This window comes from Macaca fascicularis, chromosome X (assembly GCF_037993035.2).
Source record: "Macaca fascicularis isolate 582-1 chromosome X, T2T-MFA8v1.1".
In the NCBI taxonomy this organism is placed as follows: Eukaryota; Metazoa; Chordata; class Mammalia; order Primates; family Cercopithecidae; genus Macaca; species Macaca fascicularis.
In genome coordinates this window covers 116168091-116195523 of record NC_088395.1, presented here as the reverse complement: position 1 = coordinate 116195523, position 27433 = coordinate 116168091, and the positions used below count along the sequence as shown (strand labels likewise).

General features: G+C 43.2%; 1 protein-coding gene across 1 annotated transcript; it reads left to right on the top strand.

The window, feature by feature from the left end:
• Window positions 1-2486: 2486 nt before the first annotated feature.
• Window positions 2487-3962, top strand: KCNE5 (potassium voltage-gated channel subfamily E regulatory subunit 5). The gene has a single exon (XM_005594347.4). The coding sequence runs from the start codon at window positions 2639-2641 to the stop codon at window positions 3065-3067; it is 429 nt and encodes a 142-aa protein (XP_005594404.1). The 5' UTR covers window positions 2487-2638; the 3' UTR covers window positions 3068-3962.
• Window positions 3963-27433: the final 23471 nt, after the last annotated feature.

The window sequence follows — 27433 nt, the reverse complement described above, 5'->3', positions numbered from 1 at the left end:
ATGATGGGTCAGAGAGATAAGAAGAGAAACCTGAGAATGCAATGCCACAAGAGCCAAGGGTAGGAGAGTTGCAGGAAGGAGTGGGTGGTTGATGGTTTCAAATTCATCCTCGAGGTCAAAGATGCAAAGGGAGCAGAGACCCCTGAATTTGACCGGGAGGTCACTGGTGAAGTGACTTATGGAAAGCAGTCTTGGCAGAAAGCACTGGACTCTAGAAGGTTCAAGAGGAGGGAGAGGTGGGAAAATGGAGGTAGCGCTTGAATACCACCCACGTGACGCAAGTAATGTGTTAGGACTGAGAAGAAGAAGGTCAAACTTTATAATTCTAGTCCTGCTACTTACCCAGTCTGAACCTCAGTTTCCTTTTTGGAAAATGAGAATCTTATTTGCTCATAAGGCTGTTTAAATTAGAAAACAAGTTTAAATGATTATTTTTATGTTACAGTAAAGGGGCTTCTTCCTCCTTTCCTCTAAAAAAAAAAAAAAATCCCTAGATATTTCTAGGTATGTTTTAACACAGCAGACCCAACATTTTTGGCACCAGAGACTTGTTTTGTGGAAGACAATTTTTTCCATGGACATTGGGGAGGGGCAGATAGTTTCGGGATGAAACTGTTTCACTTCAGATCATCAGGCATTAGATTCTCATAAAGAGCATGCAACCTAGATCCGTGGCATGCACAGTTCACAATACGGTTTGAGCTCCTCTGAGACTAATGCCACCGCTAATCCGACAGGAGGTGGAGCTCAGGCAATAATGCTCACTTGCCCTCTGCTCACCTCTTTCTGTGCGGCTGGTTCCTAACAGGCCAGGGTCCAGCAGCCTGGGAGGTTGGGGACTCTTGTTTTAACAGATAACAGAAGTCTTTTTAGCTCAACAGTCATATCACTAGGTTAGTACTGCTTTGAAAATTCTCTAGCTGTGTTCTCTGGCATTCATCCTGCCAAGTTGCTTTAACAATTCTTTCCTGAGCCCCTCTGAGGTGAGAAGATTGAGGCAAGGTGATTAGAAGGCAGCCAGTGTCAGGGTCATGCGGAATGTCTCTGAGGCCTGTTTAGAGGCTGTGAAGCAAGGCTCTTTTTGAGACCCTGGATACAGTTTGACGCCAGCCTCACCTGAACACACAGAAGGCTACAGCCCCTGGGTGGATGGTGAGCTGAAGAACGGTTGGGGAAGAGGCATCGGAAAACCTTCCTTTTTTAACCCATGGCACCTATAGATGGAATGGTCCCTGGACTGAATGGTCTTGAACAGGCAGCATTATTTTCAAGGTGTGCATAAGGTCATACACTTGTCTTTCTTTCTGCTCTCATTTGGCAACTATGGACAACTACACCTAGCCAGCACTACCTAATTTTTTCTACCCCACCATTTACAAACCAACCCTTTTCCTTTGTGAAGCTCAGTCTGTTTCCAATTTAACATATCTGGCCTGATCTTTGTCTTGGTGCCTTGTTTTCCTCTAAAAAAAGATAGCCTCTGAGAAAAAATGGCTGTCCTATAAGCCATTAGGGCCTAGACCTGTTACCAAGTCTAGAGAGGCACATAGCTGTGTGCTGGCCTAACTGGGAGTAGGGTGAGCATATTCTCTAGAACTGGCACTTTTCAGATCCCGAGACATCTACAGAGTGTATTCAAAGGGCCTTTTTTAATGTGCATGCTACTCTTACTGGAAGAACTGGGTTTCACTTCTGGGAAGATGGCTTATTTACCCATGGGAAACAGGGTCCCATTATGAATAGGACATTCATGTGCTAAGATGTGTGGACTTTTCAAAAAGTGTCATAGAACATCAGAGCAGGGGTGCTTCCAAGAAGGCTGTTACATCACTTATATCACCAGAAACCATTTTGGATAACCAGGGAATTCTACTCTGCCTTGGCCTTCTAGCAGGTGCCTGTGCACTCAGTCACCAAATTCAGCCTGAGCATCTTCTGAATGAGATGCTCTCCTCCGACAAGGTGGGAGGGGGGTGAGAAGGGGGGCGGGGGGAAAAAGAAAGGAATGAGGACTAAAAAGATAGGCCTGGGTCCTCGTATATGGGAGTAACTTCCATAAAATGTGGACAAGGGGTCTCTGCCGCGGAAAGGCGTCTGCCCTCTCCCTTGAGCGCCCCAAGGCAGAGCTGCCTTAGGGGGCCAAATGCTGTATCTGGGCCAAAGCCTGGCCTACAGGGCAGGTGGCCAGAACTTGGAAGGAATTCTCTTCCGCAGCCCAGGGTCCAGGCTTGGCCCCAGCAAGCTGCCCTGCCAGCCTCTGCTGCCCGGGGCCTCGCGCATTCCGAGCCCCCGCCCCCTCCGCCCGTCTCTCAGCCTCGCCCCCACTCTTGTCCCCTTCTCCTCCCCCCACCAGCTGTCCCCTTTCCCTGGAGCAGCGAGACAGCCAGAGCCTGGGAAGAGGCGGCCGCGGGCCGGAGGGGGCGTGGTGGGGAAGGGGAGGAGGGGCAGGAGTGAGAGAATAAGGAGGCCCCGCGGTCAGCGCCCCCAGCCACTGCGAGACCGCCGGAGAGCTGGGTGCCACCGCCGTTGCCACCGCTGAGCCCTGCCCGCCGGCCGGCCCGCTCGCTAGCTCGCTTCCCCTCGCCCAGGGGGAAAGGTCAGCAGCGTCCTGGAGCCGCCGTGTCACTCCCCGAAAGCCATGAACTGCAGCGAGAGCCAGAGGCTGCGAACCCTTCTGAGCCGCCTGTTGCTCGAGCTGCACCATCGGGGTAACGCCAGCGGCTTGGGCGCAGGCCCTGGCCCCAGCATGGGCATGGGGGTCGTGCCTGACCCTTTCCTGGGCCGCGAAGTGACCAGCGCCAAGGGCGACGACGCCTATCTCTACATCCTGCTCATCATGATCTTCTACGCCTGCTTGGCCGGAGGCCTCATCCTGGCCTACACCCGCTCCCGTAAACTCGTCGAGGCCAAGGACGAGCCGTCCCAGGCTAGCGCCGAGCATGAATGGGCCCCAGGAGGCGCCCTGGCCGCCGACGCCGAGACTGCCGCGGACTCCCCGGCCGAGGGCTGCCGCCAGCTTGCCCCCGGGGGGCTGCCTGCCCTGGCCCAGGGGGCTGAGCGGGTCTAAAACCACAGCCCCAGGTTGCTGGTTCGCGCCCTCCTCATCTCGCTCATCCCTGGGCGCGCTTCCCGCCTTTCACCCCCCACTCCCTTCCAGGGTTCGCCTCATCTGAGGCCCAAATAATGGTGAGAGGCCAGGAGACCTTGTCTGGAAGGCCCTGGAAGGAGAAGCACCACCTTACCCATTCCTGGCCAGTTTCTCCCTCTTCACCCCTGCGCCTCCACCCCTACCCTGCACATCCAACTGCACTAAACTGCCTCTGCTCTCTTGTCTTCAGACAGCCCTGACAGCAGGCTCCAGCCCTCTGGGAACTGAATCCAACACGTCCAACACTTGGCATTGAACTGAAGCAATGCATTCTATCAGAACTCTGGGCCTTCTAACTGGCAGCTGCTCCAGGGGCTGCCAGCGACTGCTCACTCTGTAGAGCCAGCAGGCTTGCCAGGCCGACTGCAGCAGCTCCAGCTTCCAGTTGCCTTAGGGACAGAGACAAAGGAAATGAAGAGACCTCAGACATCTTTTCCCTCCCTCTCTCTTTCAGTAGGGAGCTAGCAGGACACTAGGAACAGTCTATGGGATAGAATGAACTTAATGGGGGACGGAAGCGGGAGGAGTGCTCAACCGGGAGGGAAATGATCTATGACTGCAACTGTATGGTTTTCTCGCCTCCCCAGTTTTCATCCCAGTGGTAACTTCCCTGATTTCTGGTAGCTATGCCATCTTCTGCTGAGGGTTACCATTACTGGGTGTATCACCCCCGTACTTCCAAATGCCTCTCTTCTATTGATTCAGTTGTTATTGCAGTGTCTGCTTCATCCGTGGAACTTGAGGCTCAGATGTTCCCTGCTCTGTAACCCTGGGGAATGTCAGAGGCAGGTAATAAAGGTTGTTTAAACAATAACGCAAGACTCTTCTCTCAAAGATTCCAGCCTTAAGACCCAGTACCATATGGAGAAGGAATCCTTTTTCTTTTGCTTTTGGAAATGAAGTTTGGATTTGGGGGTTGGGTGGTTGTGATATTTGTATCTATATATCCAGTTCCAATTTGATACGTGTGATTGTGGGTGAAGAAAATGTTTATGTGGCTAAATGGGTTGTTTCTTCAAGTGTTTCAAAAGTTATACCTACTTTATCACTTACCCCTCCTTTTTTCTTATTTCTGAAGCACTTTCAAAGATCACAATGCAGTTTTTCAGGATGCACTTTAAAAAAACCTCTAAGACCCATCACTTTCAGCTATTATCAAACCTAATGTTTAGAAGCCGCCTTAATAACTTTTTATTTTACTTTTTTTGAGACAGAGTCTCTCTGTGTCACCCAGGGTGGAGTACAGTGGCACAATCAAGGCTCACTGAAGCCTCTGCCTCCTGGGTTCAAGTGATTCTCCTGCCTCGGCCTCCCAAGTAGCCTCCTTAGTAGCTGGGATTGCAGATGTGCCCCACCATGCCCAGTTAATTTTTGTATTTTTAGTAGAGACGGGGGTTTCACCATGTTGGCCAGGAGGGTCTCGAACTCTTGACCTCAAGTGATCCGCCTGCCTTGGCCTCCCAAAGTGCTGGGATTACAGGCATGAGCCACCGCACCCAGCCAATAACTTTTTTAAAGTGGCTTATTAACAGACAAGGAAGCCACCAAATAGTATAAATCTGAAGTCAAAGAGAAAATTCTTGAACTGAGCAATCTTAACCAATGATGGGTAAAGTTAGAGGTATGTGTTGTACTCATCTGTTCTCCTTGTCTCAAAAAGGTTGTCAGAAACTTCCCTGCTTACAGCTGAAATGCTTATATCTGATGATGGCTGTTTGGGCTTCATCAACCACAAATAAAATCACCTCTTAGAAGTAAGCCAATTTGCTTAAATATAGCTGGGTTCTCTGATAATGATAGCAGGACAAATATATTACCAGTCACTTAAATTCACTGATAACACACAAACCTCATTCAAGGCATTGGGTCTGACCTTCCAGCCCATCTAGCATTTTATTGGAACTATTAATAAGTTAAGTGAACTTACCTTTATTTCCAGGATTCACTCCTTGAAGCTATACTGGCCTTGCCCCATTGGCTCTTCACCAGTCCTTGTTCCAGCCATAAGGTCACACTTGAAGGTGAGGGCCAGGGATTGGGCAGGAGTCCAAGACGATGACAGAAAGAGAAGGGAAGCTGTGTGAGCCATTTCAAGCCAGGCAGGAAGGCCTGGGGAGGATGTGGAGGGAAGGCATAATATACAGCAATGCTGAGGACATGTGACGGGGCAGTCTTCAGTCCTGTGTTCTAAGTAAAACAATGCCATTCATTTATCTGGCATAAAGGGGACTCAAGGTTATTAATTTTTAGAACTGAGATAGAGTCTTGCTCTGTCGCCCAGGCTGGAGTGCAGTGTCGCGATCTTGGCTCACTGCAATCTCTGCCTCCCAGGTTCAAGGGATCCTCTTGCCTCAGTTCCCGAGTAGCAGGGTAGCAGGGCTACAGGCTGCGCCACCACACCGGCTAATTATATATATATATATATATATATATATATATATATACACACACACACACACACACACACACACACACACACATATATATATATATTTTTTTTTAGTAGAGACGGGGATTCATCATGTTGGCCAGGTTGGCCTCAACCTCCTGACCTCAAGTGATCTGCCCACCTCGGCCTCCCAATGTGTTGGGATTACAGGCGTGAGCCACTGCACCCAGCCTCAAGGTTACTTTGATAATGAAGCATAGTCACTGCTTCAGGTGTTGAAATTTGGTACACATTTGTACCATTTTCCCATAGACATTTAAAAGAATATATTGCCAAAAATAAAAGAAGCTGGGAGCAGTTGGGACAGTGCCCATACTATATATTAATGTGCCAGCTGTGGAAAACAAATCCCATGGAAAATGTTCCTGCTTTTAAAAACATTTTAACCTTTTTATGATGACTTAGGGTACCCATGAAGAACATGTAGCGAGAGTAGCTATAGAACCCTCCTGGTGAGAAAAGTGACATGGGCTGGGAAGAATGATTTAATTTACTTTCTAGTGGCTTTTTTCAAATACTCTCAGACTTTCAACTGTCTCCCAGATAATGAAGTTTTTCAGAAGTCTGGACACTCAACTTTTACCAGACAGTGGAGGTGTTAACAGCATTGAAGTGATCATATTGTGGTCAGCAAAAGATAGGGAGAAGAAAGAAGAACTGGGTGCTGCTTGGCCAACCCCTGGTTTTGATAATGTATCCCTGAATAGCAATAGCTGACTATACAAGTTGGGAAAATGTTAGCTTTGTCCTTAATGTGATTTTAAAGATGTTAAACATTCTAATAGAATGATTTTTTTTTTTTTTTTACTCCACCAAGCAGTCTGTTTCTCCTCTGCATAACCAGATCCTCTTTCAATTCAGGTTCGATCTTCACTTCAAAATAATAATGAAGCAAAAGACCTTTGCTTCCTTACTTGTAACTTGAGGCTTTCTACAAAGAAGAACTAGGGGAATGTTTTGAGCTTCAATGTCTGGAATTACTCATCGACAGTGCGAAAAGAAATGCTTTTCTTCTATTACAGACACAATTCTGTGTTGTCAATTTTACTTTTCTAGAAGGATATAAGTGGGGTCTTTTGTTTGTTTGTAGTTACCATCTTCTCTTTTTCAATTTGTCATTGCTTTTATAAACCCAAGGTCTGCACATAACTTGTATCATCAACAACAATAAAAGGGTCTGGGCTGCTTTCCAAACAATCTTGCCTGCCGGCTAAAGCAAATACACCATGATGTGGAGAGAGCATAGGACCAGAAATCAGGAGAACTTGGGTCCAGCTCAGGCTTTGCCAATTAATCAGCTTTGTTTCTCAGAGTGAGCTGCTTAACCTCTTGGTGCCCCAGTGTCTACAGCTGTGGGGATTTGAGGATCAAGTGAGATAATAGATGGGAAAAGGCTAGGAGAAGTATAGAAGCTATAGAAGGTATTAAGTTTACACTTTCCTTTTCTTTCTTTGGAGGAGTGCTCTTTGCACTTGGGTAAGGGTAGTGGGAGGAAGAGAAAAGTTTCCATTATGTAGTTTCTACTGTTAACGCTCAAAGAAGAGGATTGCTGATACTTAGCCACTGGCTCCCACATTTTCAAGCTTATCTACCCCATTCTCAGGATCTTGGCTGAATAGGAAACTGCATAACTGTCTCACCATTCTACTCTACTCTCGTTTACCTGCAGGCCCATGGTGCTCTTTAAAAAAAAGTATGACAGTAGCACTTTATTTACAATGCTCCACCAGGACTGGAGTCTAGACTTTTGAAGACAGGAGTCCTCAGGGATTGGTAGCGAGCATAAGAGAAAAGAATGAAGGGTAAGAATCATGGGTGCTGGGCTTCATAAGGGAGGTAGGAGGAAGAGTGAACTGGAATGTTCTATGACGGTAAGAGAGTATGACTGAGGATCACCAAAGGTGAACAGATTAGATTGGTCAATAGTCAGCCTAGATGAACTTGACCTTTCCATCAAAAATGGCCTTGGGAGAAGCTGTTGGATGAGAAGTCACTTTTCAGCCCTTTTGTTCCTACTTAACATAACCTATAGGCTGTCCAGGAAGACAAATAATGTGGTTAAGCCAATTCCTCTTTCGGTGCTAGGCCTCACAGCATGGGACCAGGTGGCCCCAACTAGTCCCCCATCTGCTATGTTTTGAAAGAGGACAGAGTCGTGGTCAAAGCTGTGGCCTGTGCCTCTTCCTCTGAAGAGAGTGCAGCCAGAGTAGACAGGGAAATCCCTCAGATACATTTTTTAGATTGTGGTAAAATATACATTATGTGATATTTACCCACATAGCCATTTTTAAAAGTGTACTGCTCAGTAGTGTTAAGTACATAGACATTGTTTTACCACAGTGCCATTTTCAGTCAGAGAAAAACGAGAACGCTTAAATTCCCTTAAATAGAAGTGGCATACTTAATCATTGCTTTAGATGGTACCCCTTCCATGGATATTCACATTTTATAACAGATCACTTAGGATAGTGTAAAGGTAAAACCCCAAGAAAGAAACTCCAGTTGTGGGGTTCAGTGGAATATGGAAGAAGATGTACCTTGAAATGTTTACAGATGTCAGGCAGAGTACACAGGTGGGTATGCTGGACTTCCCACAGCTTCTCAAGTCACATTCTACTCTCACTGCCAGATGCTCTTGGAACCCTGGGGAGGATGGAGGTGGCCATGAATGACTGGATTGCAGTACAAACTCACTGGATTTCCACATACCTGACTCATAAGATGTCTATTCAAGAAAACACTTCAGGTCCCTAGAAGAACAGGGGATCTCCCCTTGGTTCTTTTTAGGATCTAACTGTGATCCAGTAGGGGCTACAGCTCCAGCAGGCCCAGCACAAGAAAGAATGGAGACAAAGGACTTGTTAATTTCAATCTTCCTCTTTTAGGACCACTTCTTTAGGGGCAATGTGATTAGGATCAGCTTCTGGAAAAACTATGGGATTGGTATTTATCTCATTTTTCCCATTCTTGTTCCGAGCTCACTCTTGCTCTCCCTAGTCCCAGTATTCCCAAACTATCTCTTTCCTACTGCTAGGATCTAATGATCTTATTCATTTATACCTAATCTGCGATTCATCTCAGCGATGATGCAAGAATATATTTTTAATAGTGGCTTTCAGACACTGAGTGAGGGAGAGGGGCATGAAAGAGGGCTTGTCCTAGGACACTCAAATATGATATGGGTAAGCTAACTCTGGCAGTCACAACATTGTGATTAGCTTCTCAAGGAAAGGACTTTTTTTTTTTCTTTACTCCACTGCTTCTAGGGGATTTTGGAAGACTGCAACATTCAGCCTAGGAGGGCATCTTCATTTTCATGTGAGGCTCCTATTGTGGGGGATAAGATGGGGGTGGAGATGGGAGTAATTGGGGCAGATGGAAGGGGAGAGAAGGCCTTGCCCTGCTTCCCAGTTAGCCCTCTGTCCACTGGAAGGCCACCTTAGCAAACATAACACCAAGAGGAATGGCTGAGGGGAATGAGGGAAGAAATACTAGGATGGGTCCCCTGAGGACTGTAAGAATGGAGTTGCCATCATTTTCCTGCAATCTACCTATAAGTCTCTACTAAATCAAGGCCACAGAGAAATGACAAGCCCTGCTTGGAGGTAGCTGCTCTGAAATCAGCTGGGTTAGTCTCCATCCTGTGTACCAAGTATCTGGCACTATCCCATGGAAGTGTGAGCCTCTCCTCTAGCAAGTCCTGGTGGCTGGTACGTTCAAGATCCCCCACCTTCTTATTTTTTCCATCTTCCACTAAGGCAGAATACTGTGGTGCATAGGATGTAGGTGCTAGTGCCAGGCTGCATGGGTCCAACTCTATGGTTTTTCACTAACTGGGTGATGTCAAGAGAGTTACTTAACCTCCAAGCCTCCTTTCCACCTCTGTAAAGTAGATGTAGTACCTACTTCCCCAGGGTTGCTGTGAAGATTAAGAAGTTAACATAGTGCCTGGCCCAGGGGAAGGGTTCAGTAGCTACCATTCTGTACTTCCCTCTCATCTTGACTTCCAATCCCTCCACTGCTATTGCTATTTTTCAGGATATTATTCTTCTTCTGGCTCCATTTGTTTCATTTCTTGCCAGCACACAAAATATATTAGGCTTGTTCACCTTAAAAACAACTCTCTTGCCCTTCTTCCTCCTCCAGCTGTTGCCCTAGTGCTCTTTTCCCTTTTTGAGTAAAACTCCTCAAATGAATGGTCTACACTCTGGCTCTGTTTCTCACCTTCCAATCTTGTCTCAATCCATTGCAATACGGTTTTCAGCTCCTCACACCAATGAAACTGCTTTGTCCTGGTCACCAATGACCTACATGTTGCCAAATCTAATGCCCAATTTTCAGTCTTTATTCTTTGTGACTATTTAGCAGCATTTAATGGAGTTGATGACTCTTGTTGAAATTCATCTTTTTACTTCCATAACACTTCAGTCTCCAGGACTGTCTCTTTCTTCACTAGCCCTTTTTCTTCTCAGTCCCTTTTAATGGTGCCTTCTCATCTCCTCAACCTCTCATCTCCTCAACCTCTCAATGTTGAACTGCCCATGACTTCATCCTGGGACCTTCTCTCTTCTCCGTCTTACTCTTTCTGCTTTGATGATGTCAAATAGTCTCAACATGAAAAATATTATCCTCACATATAAATACAATCTTTACAATTATGACTCCCAAATTTATATAGTTTTTATCTATTGAAACCCCTACTCTTCAGACTTGCATATTTGACTGCCTACGTAACATCTCTCCTTGGGTATCTAAACCTTTCTCGAAGTTAACACGTCCAAATTAGAGTTTTTGAGTTCCTTTCTCCCAAATTTGCTCTTCTATGTGTGAAAGAAAAAACAATCCCTGACATCTGGGAACTGATGTGACATTTACATCTAGTTTCACTCTTCTTAGAAGCTTGCCTGATGTTCACAGGTAGGCCATGTTATTTTCCTATTGGACATAAGCAATCTCACCAGTACCAGATAAGTCCAATGGCAAGACAAGACATGTCTTTGTGACCATAACGAAGTAAGACAAAACAAGATCATTTCATCATGTTATATATGCACAAACATAAGGTTAGCGTGAAACACAAAACACCAAACATCCTCCTTTCCTAGCTAATTTGAGTGAATACTGTTGCTCTAGAAATTACACCTTTGGTCTTTCTGTGTAGTCTTTCCTGCTTCTAGATGAGACTTATTAAGATACTTAATTATAGGATTACCCTTATTGATAGCATCCATTTTTGTAAATGGTACTACCACCAACCACCCATTTGCTTATGCCAAAACAGAAGTCAGATTGATTCTGCTCTTTCCCTCATCCTCCCACAGCCAATCTAGGAGCCAAATTCTTTCCATTGTACCTTCAAAAGAAATTCTACATGTAACCACTTCTCAAGATCTCCACTTCTACCACTGTAGTCTATATCCCCATCATTTCTTACCTGAACTAGCCTAACACTTCCTAGTTGGTCTTCCTACCTTTACCATTGCCCCCCACAAGAATCAGTTCTTTATACAACAGTCAGAACAATATTGAAGCATAAAGTAGAACATGTCTCTTCTCTATTTATGTTCTAATCATATGGGTAATCCAAGGTCCTCCATACGATTAGAACATAATCTCAACTCCTTACCATGATCTATAGCCCCTCATGATCTGACCCTAGCCAACCTCTCTAAACCTCATCTCCTGATACTCTTTTCTCCTTGCTTACTAAACTCAAGTGACACTAGTCTTCTTGCTGTTTGTTCCTTGAACACTTCAAGTTCTTTTCTGCCTCAAAGTCTTTGCATGTTGTTTCCTCTGCTTGGAATGTTCTTTATTTACATCATCCAATGGCTGTTTCCTTCTCATCATTCAGGACTTAGTTCAATGGCAATTTCTCAGTGGCCTTCCTTCACCATCCTATCTATAGTTGCTCCTTTTTCCCACTCCCACCCTATTGTCTATCCCATTGTCCTATATATTTACTTTACAGCAGCAAACAATGACTAAAATAATCATTTTTATTTACTTACTAGTTTACTGTCAGTCTTTCCCATGTAGTCTATAAGTTCCATGAAGGCAGAGATGTCATGGTCAATTTTTTTATTTTTATATTTTATTTTTCTATGGTCAATTTAAAAAAATTTATTTTGATAACTTTTTTGAGGTATAATTGACATGCAAACAGTGCATACATTTAAAGTGGATGATCTGATGGGTTTTGACATACAAATGTGTCGATTTTGAATATTGAATATGAATTTGACATATGAATATTGTCTTGATTCTGTGAAAACTCACCAAAATCAAGATAATGAACCTACCTATCACTCCCCAAAATTAGCTTTGTGTCTCCCTCCTGCTGGCCCAGACAATCAATGACCTGGTTTTTGTTGCTGTAGATTAATTTGCATTTCCCACAATTTTATACAAATGTAATAATGCAGTATGTACTTCTTTCATTCAGTATACTGATTTTTGAGATGCATCTATATTGTTGCATGTATCAATAGTTCATTTCTTCTTATTCCTGAGTAATTTCAGGTAGGTATCATAGTTTGTTTATGCATTCACCTGTTGAAGATTACCTGAGTTTCTAGTTTTTCACAATAATGAATAAAACGTGTATAAACATTTGTGTGCAAGTCTTTGTGTGGGCCTGTGTTAAATATAGGAATTTTGTGTGTACGGTTCTTTTCAGCATCCCTCATGCCCAGGCACTTGTATAATATGTATAAAATATATGGTGGTTAAATATGTGTTGAAGGAATATAGATGAACTTCCTTTACAGCCCAGGTCCATGGACTGTTCCATGGTTCCTGTACCCATCCTACAATCCTTCACTATCCTACCTTTCGTCCCATTCTTGTCTTTCCAATATGCAGCCCTGAGTGACCCCTTGAAGGTGGCTGCTTCCACTCTTGGCTCGTTTGAAAAACCCTGCACTGGGTTCTCTGCCAATGTGTGCTCTCTAAGCTGGCTTCTCTGGCTGTTCAACAATCCGTTCATTCCTCACTTGCTGACTCCCTATCACATTCCCTACAGCAGCTGCTCCAAACTTCCTGCCCTCTCCTCAAGCCCCCAGCCGCATCCCTCCCCTTCATTCTCAGGAGATGATTTCACCTCCTTCATTTCTGAGAAGATTGAGGCCAACTAACAGGAGCTTCTTCAGCTTCTATCTGAGCCATCTCCACACAGCCATCTAAAATGCTTCCGGCTCTGAGGAAGATGTGCTCCTTCACCTTGCCAGAGTTAAGCTCTCTGCCAGTGTGCTTGATCCTAGCCCCAACTTTATGATATTAGTAACAGCAGCAGCAAAAAATGTACTTAGCTTTTGATATGTGCCACACACTGGGCTAAGCACTGAGGAAACAACTCTGACATTTATTGAAAAACTATGTCATTAACATGTATCATTTCTATTTTTTCTAAGCTTAAAAACTCATTAACTGTTTTGTAAAAGTGCTGTAAATACATAAATACTAAGCACTTTTTGTGTGTTATCTAATTTAATCCTCACAGCAAAACTGTAGGGTAGTACTATTATTTTAACAGGTAAGGAGAGAGAGGATGAAAACAGGTTAAGTAACTTACTTTGGGTGATATAGCTAGTAAGTGGTAGAGCTAGGATTTGAGCTAAGGTTTAAATCCAGAGCTCTCTTTTCCTCTCTCTCTCTCCTCTGTCTCTCTCTCTCCTCCTTGAATTTCAGAGAAAATTATCTTAATCCTACTTCTCAGTTCATGGCAAATGATCATCCTTAGTCAAAATATAAAGCAATTACAAAGAAGAAGTCAAATAAAGGGGAAGAGAGTCACACTAAGGAGAAGACATGAAAGATCCTGCCAGACTAAGGAGTTTGGACTTCATGCTGTAGTCAGTGACTCCCAAACTTTCTCTCTGGGGTACTTGTTAATAGGGCAGATTCCCAGGCTCCCAACTCAGACCTCCTGGATCAGTACCTTTGGGGGTAGACAAAAGCAGAAGTATAAAAGACCAGTTAGGAGGCTGTGACAGTATTCCAGAGGAGAGATGACAGTTGCCTGGACTATGACAGTGGCAATGGACGTAGAGAGATATGGTCAGTTTTTGGTTGTTGCTGGTTTTTATTGAGACAGAGTCTCATTCTGTCACCCAGGCTGGAGTACCTTTGGAGTGGCACAATCTTGGCTCACTGCAGCCTCAACCTCCTCATTTTTTATTGTAGTAAAATGCACATAACAAAAAAGTTACCATTAGAACCATTTTAAAGTATACAATTCAGTGGCATTTAGTGTATTCACATGGTATGCAACCATCACCACTATCAACTCCAAAACATTTTCATCATCCAGATTGGAGAATTTTTAAAGGTAGAATTGGCAGAGTTATGCAACCAGTAAGATGGCGAGTGAGAGAGAAGGGTCAAACCCATTAGGGTTTTCTTTTTCTTTCATCCCATACAGAGCTGAAAAGTCTTGGGTTTGTTTTTTGTTTTGTTTTGTTTTTGAGATGGGTTCTTACTATGTTGCCCGGGCTGGTCTTGAACTCCTGAGTTCAAGTGATCCTCCCACCTCAGCCTCCCAAGAAGATGGGTTTACAGGCATGTGCCAGTATGCCTGGTATGCTGGTATAACAGCATGCTGATGAGGATAGTGGTGATATTTGACAGAGATGAGTAATAAAAGGTGGGATAGGAAGAAGGAGACATACAGGCAATTATGGACATGGTGAGTTTCTTAGAGATCTTTGGGGAAAGATATGAAGAAACCAGTTGAAGTGGGCCTGGAGTGTAGGTGAAAGTTAGGGCCTGGGGGCCCAGACTATATAAAAGCAAACACTTGCATGAGGCTTACTATCTGTCAGACCCTGGTTCAAATGCTCTATATACATGATCTCAATGAATCCTCATGTTACAGATGAGCAAACAGAGGCATGGAGAAACTTGCCAAAGTTATTAGCACATGACAGAGGGGTATTGAAATTCAGGCAGCCTGACTTTAGAGTCAGTGCTCATAGCCACTATGTTATGCTGCCTCTCACTGAGGCATTGCATCTTGAATCTAGGAGAGTGGAGGCAAGGTGGAGGGCAGAGCCTTGAGAAAAATCCACATCTATGGAGAAAGGCATTAGAGCAATCTACGGAAGAGGACAGAGAAGGACAGATAAAAAAGGTAACAGGAAAGAGGAAAAACTGCAGAGAACAAAGGAGAGAAGCATTTCAAGAAAGAAGGAATATCTGACTCTGAAGACTGGTTGCAACTGAAGGCTGAGAAGGAGACATTTGATTTGCTGATGACTGTCACTGGTCACCTTCCAGATGCCTAGTTAGTGGGGAACAGGGAAAGCCAGAGGGAAAGGGTTAAGCAGTGAGTTGGTGGTAGGAACAGAAAATAGCCAGTATGGTCTATTCTTCCAAGAATGGTGGACATGAAATGGAAGGATTATCAATTGATAAATCTTTGGAAGGAATCAGCATGGCATCTTGGATCATGCAGACAGATCAGACTTCCTGTTCTGTCACTTACTTGCTCAGTGACGTTGGGTAAGTGATTTAACTTCTTGGAACCCCAGTTTCCCCATGATAATATTAGGGCCTACCTATCTCAGAGGGTTGGGAAGTGAAATAATGCATGTAAAATACACATAATTAGTTATTGTTATTAGTCACTCAATAAATGCCAATAAATACAGTTCAGTGACTTTGCGTGTCCAGAAAACTCCCAAATCCTGCCTCCTCAGGGTCTTTGAGATCAGTAATAACTGGACTGCTGTCTCCAACTGTTGTCAATAGAAGAAGTCCTCTTGAGGTCACCTCAGGCTGGAGCCAAGTTGTAGGGGTTAAGCTCAAAGCACGGCAGCTTAATTTAGATGGCCCTTCAACTTAATGCCTCTGTACAGTGAACTGGGTAAACTTATGTAAATTCCACATGTGACTGGGAAGAGAACCAGAGCTTCCCTTTAAAGGAGAAATGAATAATCACATCCACTCCCCGACCTGGTTTCTCTAAGCACCTAAGGAAGTAAATAAATGCCTAAAGCTTCTTGGCATTAGATGTTTAAGAATATTGTCCACTTGTAAGATGGGAAATTCCCTCCCTTTTTCCCTCCTCCTCTACTCTCCTAAACATTACCAAGTTTTTCTTTCAGAATTGGGAATACATTTAAGGATCTTGCAAAACCTCAGAAATCCAGAAGCATCTATTATTAAGGTGGGTATCTCTAAGAGCTGAGGAAAATTTTCCAGAATCTGAATTGAATCCACATAATTCCTTGACAGCTCATTTTATTTTTTAAAAAGTCTCTCTCCTGCCATCTGCTTCTCCACAAACTTTAGTGCATGATGACCCAAAACCAGGTTTTTAGTTATTTGAGATTTTCAAGTTCAAGATCAAGAGGAATTTATCAGAGACATGTTTTTCCACGTGCTGGTGGTAGGGGAATTCCATCAGTGCTCAGGGCATACAGCAGCGGTCATGAAGTCAATCTGCTGGGACTGGCAACTAACTTTAGTGCTCACTTTACAGAGCTACAGAGAACAAGTACTGACTGAATGCTCTCTGGGCGACATGTAGGCCCCAGCTCCTAGGAGTTTCTGTCCAAAAGCATCTTACATGAAAAGGGATGTTTTTGCTTCTCCTCTGCATTTTTCCTCTTTATGCCACCCCATTTCTTTATCTCTGTCTTTGTTCTTCTGCTCATTCCCCTTGAGTCTTTGGGGTAATCACCCACAATTAAAACCTTTACTGCTCCCTCAGCTGGGTTAGCCTCAGAGCTGTTTGCCACTTGGAAAGACCTCTCTTCCATGGCTGAAGTTGCCTGTGTATGTCTGTTGACACTCACTAGAGTTTTCCTAAGTGCGAGTCTGTTTCAGCAGAGAACTGAATTCAAGCAAAATGTCTGAGAGGGGAGAAGTGGAAACAAGCACTTTTTGCAGCAGAAGCCTGCCACTGAGCCCTGTCAACTGATCATTTGCTTCAGGGCAAAAAGCCTGCTCTCATCTATCTATAGAAAAGCAACATTTCTCCGCCAAGCCCAGGCCCCAATCCAAATACAATGTGACAGAGCCTACTTTTCATCTTATTTACTCCTATGGGGAACAGAAAGGCCAATCCAAAGGCTGCTAGGGCCTTGTCCAATATGCACTGGCTACCCTTTGGGAAAGAAGAGTTAGTTCTCCCTTTGGATACTCTCTGAGTGATGTGTATGGTCCTGAGTAGACTCAAATGCCTTGTGGCCCTTTTAGCTTGTGACTCTGGGTCACATTTATAGCTATACTCAAGTTTCTATACTTCCCCATCCCTCAAGTGCTCTAGGTAGGTAGGTAGTTCCCTCAGAGAGTTCTCTGCTTGTATCTGAGAATCACTCAAAAGGATGCTTCCCACGTGCCTATAAGCTGATCTGTCAGTTGCACTTACTATCCTTTTTTTTCTTTTCCTCCGGAACCCACTGTCAACCCTAGCTACTGTGGCTAGATGTCATCATAAGCATACTGGTGTCAATGCCCAGGGATCTGTCTGGCACCACATGCTCCTCTGGGAGGCACTGGAGATCTGAGTTATGAACAGAGGCAGGACTAACCATCCTTTTTGTAATTCTTTTCTATACTGGCTTAGTGGAGCCCAAAGCCAGGCTTATTTATGCTTGGAGTCTCATCAAGTTGCAAGTGAATTGTCTTATCAGCCTCTGAACCTCAGTGCTCACTGAGAAGCTTACAAAGTCTCTATGTGTTTCGAGAGGGACTTAAATCCAGCCCGGTGGGCCAGAGGGGGAACAGGAGCCAGGCCAGTCTTCCAGGTCAATCTCCTCTCTCCTCAGCTAAAAGTTTGTCTCCTCCCAAAGCAGCACTGTCTCCCCTACAGCAAGCAATACCTTTTTCTTCCCTTCAAGATAGATTTGTAGCAACTTGGCACCACATATACAGCATCTTAGACCTCTCAGCTCCAAAGCAAGGTCTTCGCTTTTACAGTTGCATTATTAGAAGAAGCAAGGTGGAAGACGACCTAGGATTGAAGAAGTGTGTCTGTTTGCTGCTATTTCTTTTTTTTTCCAGACCAATTAAATCAGAATCCTGGGAAAGGGGTATAGAACTCGGTATTTTTTAATGATCTCATGGTGATTCTTTTTCTTTTTTTAAATTAAAAACAATTTTTAAATTATACTTTAAGTTCTGGATACATGTGCAGAACATGCAGGTTTGTTACATAGGTATACATGAGGCATGGTGGTTGGCTGCACCCATCAACCCGTCATCAACATTAGATATTTCTCCTAATGCTATCTCTCCCCTTGCTTCCCACCCCCCGATAGGCCCTGGTGTGCGATATTCCCCTCCCTGTGCATATAAGTTCTCATAGTTCAACTCCCACTTATGAATGAGAACATGCAGTGTTTGGTTTTCTGTCCCTGTGTTCGTTTGCTGAGAATGATGGTTTCCAGCTTCATCCATGTCCCTGCAAAGGACATGAACTTAGTCTTTTTATGGCTGCATAGTATTCCATGGTATATATGTGCCACATTTTCTTTATCCAGTCTAACATTGATGGGCATTTGGGTTGGTTCCAAATCTCTGCTATTGTGAATAGTGTTGCAATAAACATAGATGTGCATGTGTCTCTATATTAGAATGATTTATAATCCTTTGGGTATATATCCAGTAATGGGATTGCTGGGTCAAATGGTATTTCTAGTTCTAGATCCTTGAGGAATCGCCACACTGTCTTCCACAATGGTTGAACTAATTTACACTCCCACCAACAGTGTAAAGCGTTCCTATTGCTCCACATCCTCTTCAGCATCTGTTGTTTCCTGACTTTTTAATGATTGCCATTCTAACTGGCATGAGATGCTGTCTCATTGTGGTTTTGATTTGCATTTCTCTAATGACCAGTAATAATGAGCTTTTTTTCATATGTGTGTTTGCTGCATAAATGTCTTCTTTTGAAAAGTGTCTGTTCATATCCTTCACCCACTTTTTGATGGGGATTTTTTATTGTAAATTTGTTTAAGTTCCTTATAGATTCTGGATATTAGCCCTTTGTCAGATGGATAGATTGCAAAAATTTTCTCCCATTCTGTAGGTTACCTGTTCACTCTGATGACAGTTTCTTTTGCTGTGCAGAAACTCTTTAATTAGATCCCATTTGTCAATTTTGGTTTTTATTGCCATTGCTTTTGGTGTTTTAGTCATGAAGTCTTTGCCCATGCCTATGTCCCGAATGGTATTGCCTAGGTTTTCTTCTAGGGTTTTTATGGTTTTAGGTCTTATGTTTAAGTGTTTAATCCATCTTGAGTTAATTTTTGTATAAGGTGTAAGGAAGGGGTCCAGTTTCAGTTTTCTGCATATGACTAGCCAGTTTTCACAACACCATATATTAAAGAGGGAATCCTTTCCCCATTGCTTGTTTTTGTCAGGCTTGTCAAAGATCAGATGGTTGTAGATGTGTGGCGTTATTTCTGAGGTCTCTGTTCTGTTCCATTGGTCTATATATCTGTTTTTGTACAAGTACCATGCTGCTTTGGTTACTGTAACCTTGTAGTATAGTTTGAAGTCAGGTAGCATGATGCCTCCAGCTTTGCTCTTTTTGCTTAGGATTGTCTTGGCTATACGAACTCTTTTTTGGTTCCATATGAAATTTAAAGTATTTTTTTCTAATTCTATGAAGAAAGTCAATGGCTGCTTGATGGGAATAGCATTGAATCTATAAATTACTCTGGGGAGTATGGCCATTTTCACAATATTCATTCTTCGTATCCATGAGCATGGAATGTTTTTTCCATTGTTTGTGTCCTTTCTTATTTCCTTAAGCAGTGATTTGTAGTTCTCCTTGAAGAGGTCCTTCACATCCCTTGTAAGTTGGATTCCTAGGTATTTTATTCTCTTTGTAGAAATTGTGAATGGGAGTTCACCCATGATTTGGCTGTCTGTCTGTCTGTTATTGGTGTATAGGAATGCTTGTGATTTTTGCACACTGATTTTGTATCCTGAGACTTTGCTGAAGATGCTTATCAGCTTAAGGAGTTCTTGAGTTGAGATGATGGGGTTTTCTAAATATACAATCATGTCATCTGCAAACAGAGACAATTTGACTTCCTTTCTTCCTATTTGAATACCTTTATTTATTTCTCTTGCCTGATTGCCCTGGCCAGAACTTCCAATACTATGTTGATTAGGAGTGGTGAGAGAGGGCATCTTTGTCTTGTGCCGGTTTTCAAAGGCAATGCTTCCAGCTTTTGCCCATTCAGTATGATATTGGCTGTGGGTTTGTCATAAACAGCTCTTATTATTTTGAGATATGTTCCATCAATACATAGTTTATTGAGTGGTTTTTTTTTTTTTTTTTTTTTTTTTTTTTTAGCATGAAGCGGTGTGAATTTTATAGAAGGCCTTTTCTGCATCTATTGAGATAATCATGTGGTTTTTTGTCATTGGTTCTGTTTTTGTGATGGATGACGTTTATTGATTTGCATATGTTGAATCAGTCTTGCATACCAGGGATGAAGGTGACTTGATCATGGTGGATAAGCTTTTTGATGTGCTGCTGGATTCAGTTTGCCAGTATTTTATTGAGGATTTTTTCATCAATGTTCATCAGGGATACTGGCCTGAAATTTTCTTTTTTTGTTGTGTCTCTGCCAGGTTTTGGTATTAGGATGATGCTGACCTCATAAAATGAGTTAGGGAGTAGTCTCTGTTTTTCTATTGTTTTGAATAGTTTCAGAAGGAATGGTACCAACTCCTTTTTGTGCCTCTGGTATAATTCAGCTGTGAATCCATCTGGTCATGGGCTTTTTTTAGTTGGCAGGCTATTAATTACTGCCTCAATTTCAGAACTTGTTATTGGTCTATTCAAGGATTCGACTTCTTCCTGGTTTAGTCTTGGGAGGGTGTACGTGTCCAGGAATTTATCCATTTCTTCTAGATTTTTTAGTTTATTTGTGTAGAGGTGTTTATAGCATTCTCTGATGGTAGTTTGTATTCCTGTGGGATTGGTGGCAATCTCCCTTTTATCATTTTTTATTGTGTCTATTTGATTCTTCTCTTTTCTTCTTTATTAGTCTGGCTAGCAGTCTATCTATTTTGTTAATCTTTTCAAAAAAACAGCTCCTGGATTCATTGATTTTTTGAAGGTTTCTTTTTTGTCTCTCTCTCCTTCAGTTCTGCTCTGATCTGAGTTATTTCTTGTCTTCTGCTAGCTTTTGAATTTGTTTGCTCTTGCTTCTCTAGTTCTTTTCATTGTGATGTTGGGGTGTTGATTTTAGATCTTTCCTGCTTTCCCCTGTGGGCATTTAGTGCTATAAATTTCCCTCTAAACACTGCTTTAGCTGTGTCCCAGAGATTCTGGTATGTTGTATCTTTGTTCTCCTTGGTTTCAAAGAACTTTTTTATTTCTGCCTCAATTTCGTTATTTACCCAGTAGTCATTCAGCAGCAGGTTGTTCAGTTTCCATGGAGTTGTGCAGTTTTGAGTGGGTTTCTTAATCCTGAGTTCTAATTTGATGGCAGCGTGGTCTGAGAGACTGTTATGATTTCCATTCTTTTACATTTGCTGAGGAGTGTTTTACTTCCAATTACGTGGTCAATTTTAGAATAAGTGCTAGGTAGTGCAGAGAAGAATGCATATTCTATTGATTTGGGGTGGAGAGTTCTGCAGATGTCTATCAGGTCCACTTGGTCCAGAGCTGAGTTCAAGTCCTGAATATCTTTGTTAATTTTCTGTCTCATTGATTTGTTTAATAATGACAGTGGGGTGTTAAAGTCTCCTGCTATTATTGTGGGGGAGTCTAAGTCTCTTTGTAGGTCTCTAAGAACTTGCTTTATGAATCTGGGTGCTCCTGTATTGGGTGCATATATATTTAGGACAGTTAGCTCTTCTTGTTGCATTGATCCCTTTACCATTATGTAATGCCGTTCTTTGTCCTTTTTGATCTTTGTTGGTTTAAAGTCTGTTTTATCAGAGACTAGGATTGCAACCCATGCTTTTTTTGCTTTCCATTTCCTTGGTAAATCTTCCTCTATCCCTTTATTTTGAGCCTATGTGTATCCTTGCATGTGAGATGGGTTTATTGAAAAGAGCAAACCTATGTATCTTGACTCTATCCAATTTGCCAGTCTGTACCTTTTAATTGGGGCATTTAGACCATTTACATTTAAGGTTAATATTGCTATGTGTGAATTTGATCCTGTCATTATGATGCTAGGTGGTTATTTTTCCCATTAGCTGATGTAGTTTCTTCATAGTATTGATGATGTTTACATTTTGGTTTGTTTTGGCAGTGGCTGGAACCAGTTTTTCCTTTCCATATTTGGTGTTTCCTTCAGGAGCTCTTGTAAGGCAGACCTGGTGGTGACAAAATCCCTCAGCATTTGTTGTCTATAAAAGATTTTATTTCTCCTTCACTTATGAAGCTTAGTTTGGCTGGATATGAAATTCTGGGTTGAAAATTCTTTTCTTTAATAATGTTGAATATTGGCCCCCACTTCCTTCTGGCTTGTAGAGTTTCTGCAGAGAGATCCATTGTTAGTCTGATGGGCTTTGCTTTGTGGGTAAACTGACCTTTCTCTGTAGCTTCCCTTAACATTTTTACCTTCATTTCAACCTTGGTGAATCTGATGATGATGTGTCCTAAGGTTCCTCTTCTTGAGGAGTATCTTTGTGGTGTTCTCTGTATTTCCTGAATTTGAATTTGAATAGCAAGGCCTGTCTTGCTAGGTTGGGGAAGTTCTCCTGAGTAATATCCTGAAGTGTGTTTTCCAATGTGATTTCATTCTCTCTGTCCCTTTCAGGTACAACAATCAAACATAGGTTTGATCTTTTCATATAGTCCCATATTTCTTGGAGTCTTTGTTCATTCCTTTTCATTCTTTTTTCTCTAATCTTGTCTTCATGCTTTATTTCAGTAAGTTGATCTTCAATCTCTGATATCCTTTCTTCCACTTGATTGATTCGGCTATTGATATTTTTGTATGCTTCACGAAGTTCTTGTGCTGTGTTTTTCAGCTCCATAAGGTCGTTTCTGTTCTTCTCTAAACTGGTTATTCTAGTTAGCAATTCCTCTAACCTTTTATAAAGGTTCTTAGCTTCCTGGCATTGGGTTAGAACATGCTCCTTTAGTTCAGAGGAGTTTATTATTACCCACCTTCTGAAGCCTACTTCTGTCAGTTTGCCAAACTCATTCTCTGTCCAGTTTTGTTCCATTGCTGGTGAGGACTTGTGATCCTTTGGAGGATAAGAGGTATTCTGGTTTGTGGAATTTTCAGTCTTTTTGAGCTGTTTTTTTCCTCATCTTCACGGATTTATCTACCTTTGGTCTTTGCTGTTTGTGACCTTCAGATGGAGTTTTTGCATGGCCATCCTTTTTGTTGATGTTGATGCTACTGCTTTCTATTTGTTAGTTTTCTTTCTAACAGTCAGATCCCTCACCTGCCGGTCTGTGGGAGTTGGCTGGGGATCCAGTCCAGAGCCTGTTTGCCTGGGTATCACCAGCGGAGGATGCAGAATAGCAAAGATTGCTGCCTGCTCCTTCCTCTGGAAACTTTGTCCCAGAGGGGCACCTGCCCGATGCCAGTTGGAGCTGTCCTGTATGAGGTGTCTGTTGACACCAGCTGGGAGGTGTCTCCCCATCAGGAGGAGTAGGTAGTCTGTTCCTTGGCAGAGCTTGAGTGCTGTGCTGGGAGATCTGTTGCTCTCTTCAGAGCTAACAGGCAGGAACGTTTAAGTCTGCTGAAGCTGTACCCACAGCTGCCCCTTCCCCCAGGTGCTCTGTCCCAGGGAGATGGGAGTTTTATCTATAAGCCCCTGATTAGGGCTGCTGCCTTTCTTTCAAAGATGCCCTGCCCAGAGAGGAGGAATCTACAGAGGCAGTCTGGCTACAGAGGCAGCCTGGCTACAGAGGCTTTGTGGCCGTTTGCTTCTATTTCTTAGGAAGGGAGAGGCTTGTGCATGTTTAAATGCTGTTAAGAGAGTAAATAGAGAGGGAGAAGGTGAAGGCACAGGAAACAGAGGGGGATATTATTGGAGCCTGAACTTCAGTGGAAGGCAAAGGGTGGAATATCCTCCCCCACCTCTTTTTGACAGGACAAGAGAGGGGGACCCTTTACTTAGACAATTTAAGAGTGATAGCGTAGGAAGTTGAGCATTCCCACCTGAAAAGTTTTATTTTCTCTGTGAGATAGGAGAGGGACAGAAGTGAGGGATGGCGATCAGAAGCTTGGTAAAAATGAAGAATGTTTTAAATTGGCATTGTGGAGGAGGATTGAAGAGGCTAGTGAAGAAACTAATAAAATTGTGTGGCAGCAATAAGGGCCCCACTGAGATTGGTCATGACTCTATAGTGTGTCATTTAGTCTATCATATAGTGTGTCATATAGTCTGCCCAGCTGTATATTTTTACATGAGGGGTTAGCAGTCATGGAGAAAGAAGCTTCCTTTCTCTTATGTGGAAATAACTCCTTCTGCTCTTTCCTGGCAATGGAAAAGGTACTAGACTAAGAGTGGAGAGACTTGGGTTCAAGTCCCAGTTTCATCATCATCTGTGTGTCCATAAGGCAACTAATGTGACATTTCACATCCATTACTTTACCTGGAAGGGCTGTTATGTGAAAGAAAGCAGGTGGAGAATGACAAAAGCCATGCACAAGGCATGAAAATGGCAAAACCAAAGAAAATGAAAAGCAATTCTATCATAAGCACCTTTAAAAATAAACTGCAGGAAAATTTTATACAGAAAATATTTGCAGCACATGATACAAAGGGCTTACTATACAAAGAGTTCTTACAAATCAAAAACAAAGCACAAAAAATGGGCAAAAGGAATGAATAAGAAATTAATAGAAGAAATACAAAGAGCCAATAAACCGAAAAAATGTTCAACTTCACTAACATAGAAGTTAAAATTAAAACAAGCAACAATTACTAATCATATTTCACCTGTCAGATTGACAAAAATGAATCAGTATTAAGACATTATTATCACTGTAGACCACACTTTTCCAGATTTCATTGGTTTTTCCCCTAATGTCCCCTTTTCTGTTCCAGTATGCCATCTAGGACACTACATTACATTTAGTTGTCATGTCTCCTTAGGCTCCTGTGGACTATGATAGTTCCTCAGATTTTCCTTGATTTGATGACCTTGACACTTCTGAGGAGTGCTGGTCTAGGTATTTTATTAGAATGTCCCACAGTTTAGGTTCATTTAATGTTTTTCTTATGGTTAGACTGCAGTTTTGTAACTTGTCAATATTTACAATACTCATGTTTAACATTTGTAATCAGACTCAATAAAAATACACATGTTAAGACATGATGGTGGGTGGTGAGACAGCTGACAGTAAGTAGCTAAAAAGAAGAATGTCTACTTGGAGCAACTTGCAGAAAATACATGAGGATGTGGAAAGCCATGGTTGCCCAGAGTGGTCCAAGCTGATCTTATGCTGTCACATCCAGCAATGGCTATAATCTGCCTGAGAAGGTGCCAGCAAGAGGAGGAACATGGTGAGCGGGGAGAGTGAACAGAGATTCCCCAAGGGGGACTGAGATCTTTCCGTAACAAATGTCTCCTAAATCAAGAAGCTTTCTAATCTCGAAGGACTGACTATTCAGCACCACATCAAGTGAGAATTCTTTACCACCTTCTGCGCAGATAGCGACTGGAAGCTGGATAGTGAAACCAGTTCTAGGAATGCCCAGGCATGAACACAGCCTCAGCACTAGGTCTATTTTTGGGAACATTTGGACATATTGGATATATTCTGCAGCATCATATTCTTTGGCAAAACAAAGGTTTAAGGAAATAGTCCTTGTCTTCCCCCTTATGCCTTCCATGTTTGTCTATAGAATGGCATATTCTGAGCAGAGATGGGGAGCCAGGGATGGCTGGTTAACCATCATGAAAGTTGGCCATCTGCAGGAATCGACCTGGATTTGAAAGAGCAAGTGCCACGTTATACAGGGTTAATGGTGTCAGAGAGGGATCAAGTCAGTGAAATGTGAGAGAATCAATATGCGGAATGCTTGACGATAGCACATTCACACATTTCATAGAGGAAGGAGGCTAGGGTTACACCCAGCAACTGCAGATGCTTGATTTAAAAAACCAACCTTAAGTATTTGCTATTTGCTATTTGCTGGCTGCCTTGGGGATCTCGAACTGCCCCACAAGCAAGCCTCAATATTCTTTCTCTGTTCTCTCTGGAAATCTGTAGCCTAAGACTGCTCTCCCCCAAACCTCTCCAGCTCCCCACCTCAGTTCCACGTGAACTTAGAGAAGGCTTGGGCAGGGCGGTTTCACTCTCTGAGTGAAAGTGTTTCCCAAGAGAATGTGTGCCTATGTATTGGGGGCGGGGAACAGCAGGCTAGTGGAAAATGAGCAAACAGCTGGAAACGCTCCAAAGCAAGATAGGCTTTTAGATCCGGCACTGGTGGGGGCAGGAAGAAGAAATGGGGAGGGCTTGGAGATGGTGAAAAGAGACGGAATCTAGGAGCCTCTGTGGCTATTAAAGCTCGGCATCTGGTCTAGGGCTGTGCACACAAATGACACATTAATTAATGTTCTAATAATAACTAGGATTTATTTGGCACTTACGTTTTCCCGGGTGCTATATTTCATATGCATTATCATCTTTAATATCTCAATACCTCATGGGAGGGGTAATACTATTATTGTTCCCTCATTTTACAAAGAAGATACCCAAAGAGGTCAGGTTGGTTGTCCAAGGTCATAATTAGCAAGTGGTAGAGTTGGGATTTCAATCCAGAGCCCGCTGTGCTCAAATTCTTCCATTGTGTGAAAGGCCTCAATGTGGTCTGTCAGGATTGGCAGGACGAGGGGGCTTGATATTTCCAGCTCCACACTCTTCCTTCTCAGAGTCAGGTCTTCCTCTCTTGCCAATAACGTTCCTCCCCATTCCTAACCCTTGGGCCTGCCCATCCCTAAGGGTAGCAGAGAGAGCAGCTTTCCACTGACTCCCCTTTAAAGGGCAGGGCGCAGTGAGAGGCGGAATGAGAATAACTGGCTTGTTTCTCTGTCCAGCTCCTGTCCTCCCTGATCATCTACGCTTCCTCACCCTCCTCCTCCAGATTATCATCCTCTTGGAACAAGAGGTACTTGCTGCATTTGAGCTTAATGGCTCAAGAGGTGGGTGGCGCAGCCGGAGCCTTCCCCTGGAGCCTCACAAGCCAGCTGACCCTGTGGATGGGCAGACTTCCCACAGCCTGGCTTTGCAGGCTTCGTCTGCCTTTTTTTTCTGGTCTGCTTTCTGCAACAGTCGCTCCCATCGATATATATTCAGAGCCCCACTCTGTTTCCCTTAGGTACAGTTTCAATGACTGTGAAGTTCTGCTTCTTCCCACATTACTGGAGCGCCCGCCAGTCCAGGCTGCTGCAGGAAGCTGGCCACAGACGCGCGGGGATTAGCAGCTCCAAGCCTTGTGGCTGCGGCTGACCTCAGGCGCCTGCCTCTCCGCGCTGCTTAGATCCCATCCTCCTCAATCACCGACTGCAGTTTTTTTCTCTCTTGCCTTTTGTCTTCTCTTCTCTTTTCTCTTCTCTTCTCACTCTCTCTCACCTGTCTGTCTTGCTGCTTGCAGTCTTTCTTGCGTTCTCTCTCTGCCCTGAATTTCTCTTTGCTAAGTGAGGGTTTAAACGACTTGTTCGTTTTAAATTATATACGAAGATGTATTCGGAAAAAAAAGTTTTCCCTTCCTATACAACATCTGGGGTATAATCAGTGTTAACAGTTTGATGTGGGTCCTTTCAAATTTTTCTGAAGAACCCTATTAAAATTGATAGGAGAAGAACCCTATTAAAATTGATAGGAGGCCACTGGTTCAGACTGAGCCCTTGCGCTGGGCCCAGTAGACCAAACCAAAATGGAGTT

Excerpts from the sequence above, each read along its gene's own strand:
- KCNE5 (XM_005594347.4), top strand. The coding sequence starts at position 2,639 with ATGAACTGCAGCGAGAGCCAGAGGCTGCGAACCCTTCTGAGCCGCCTG.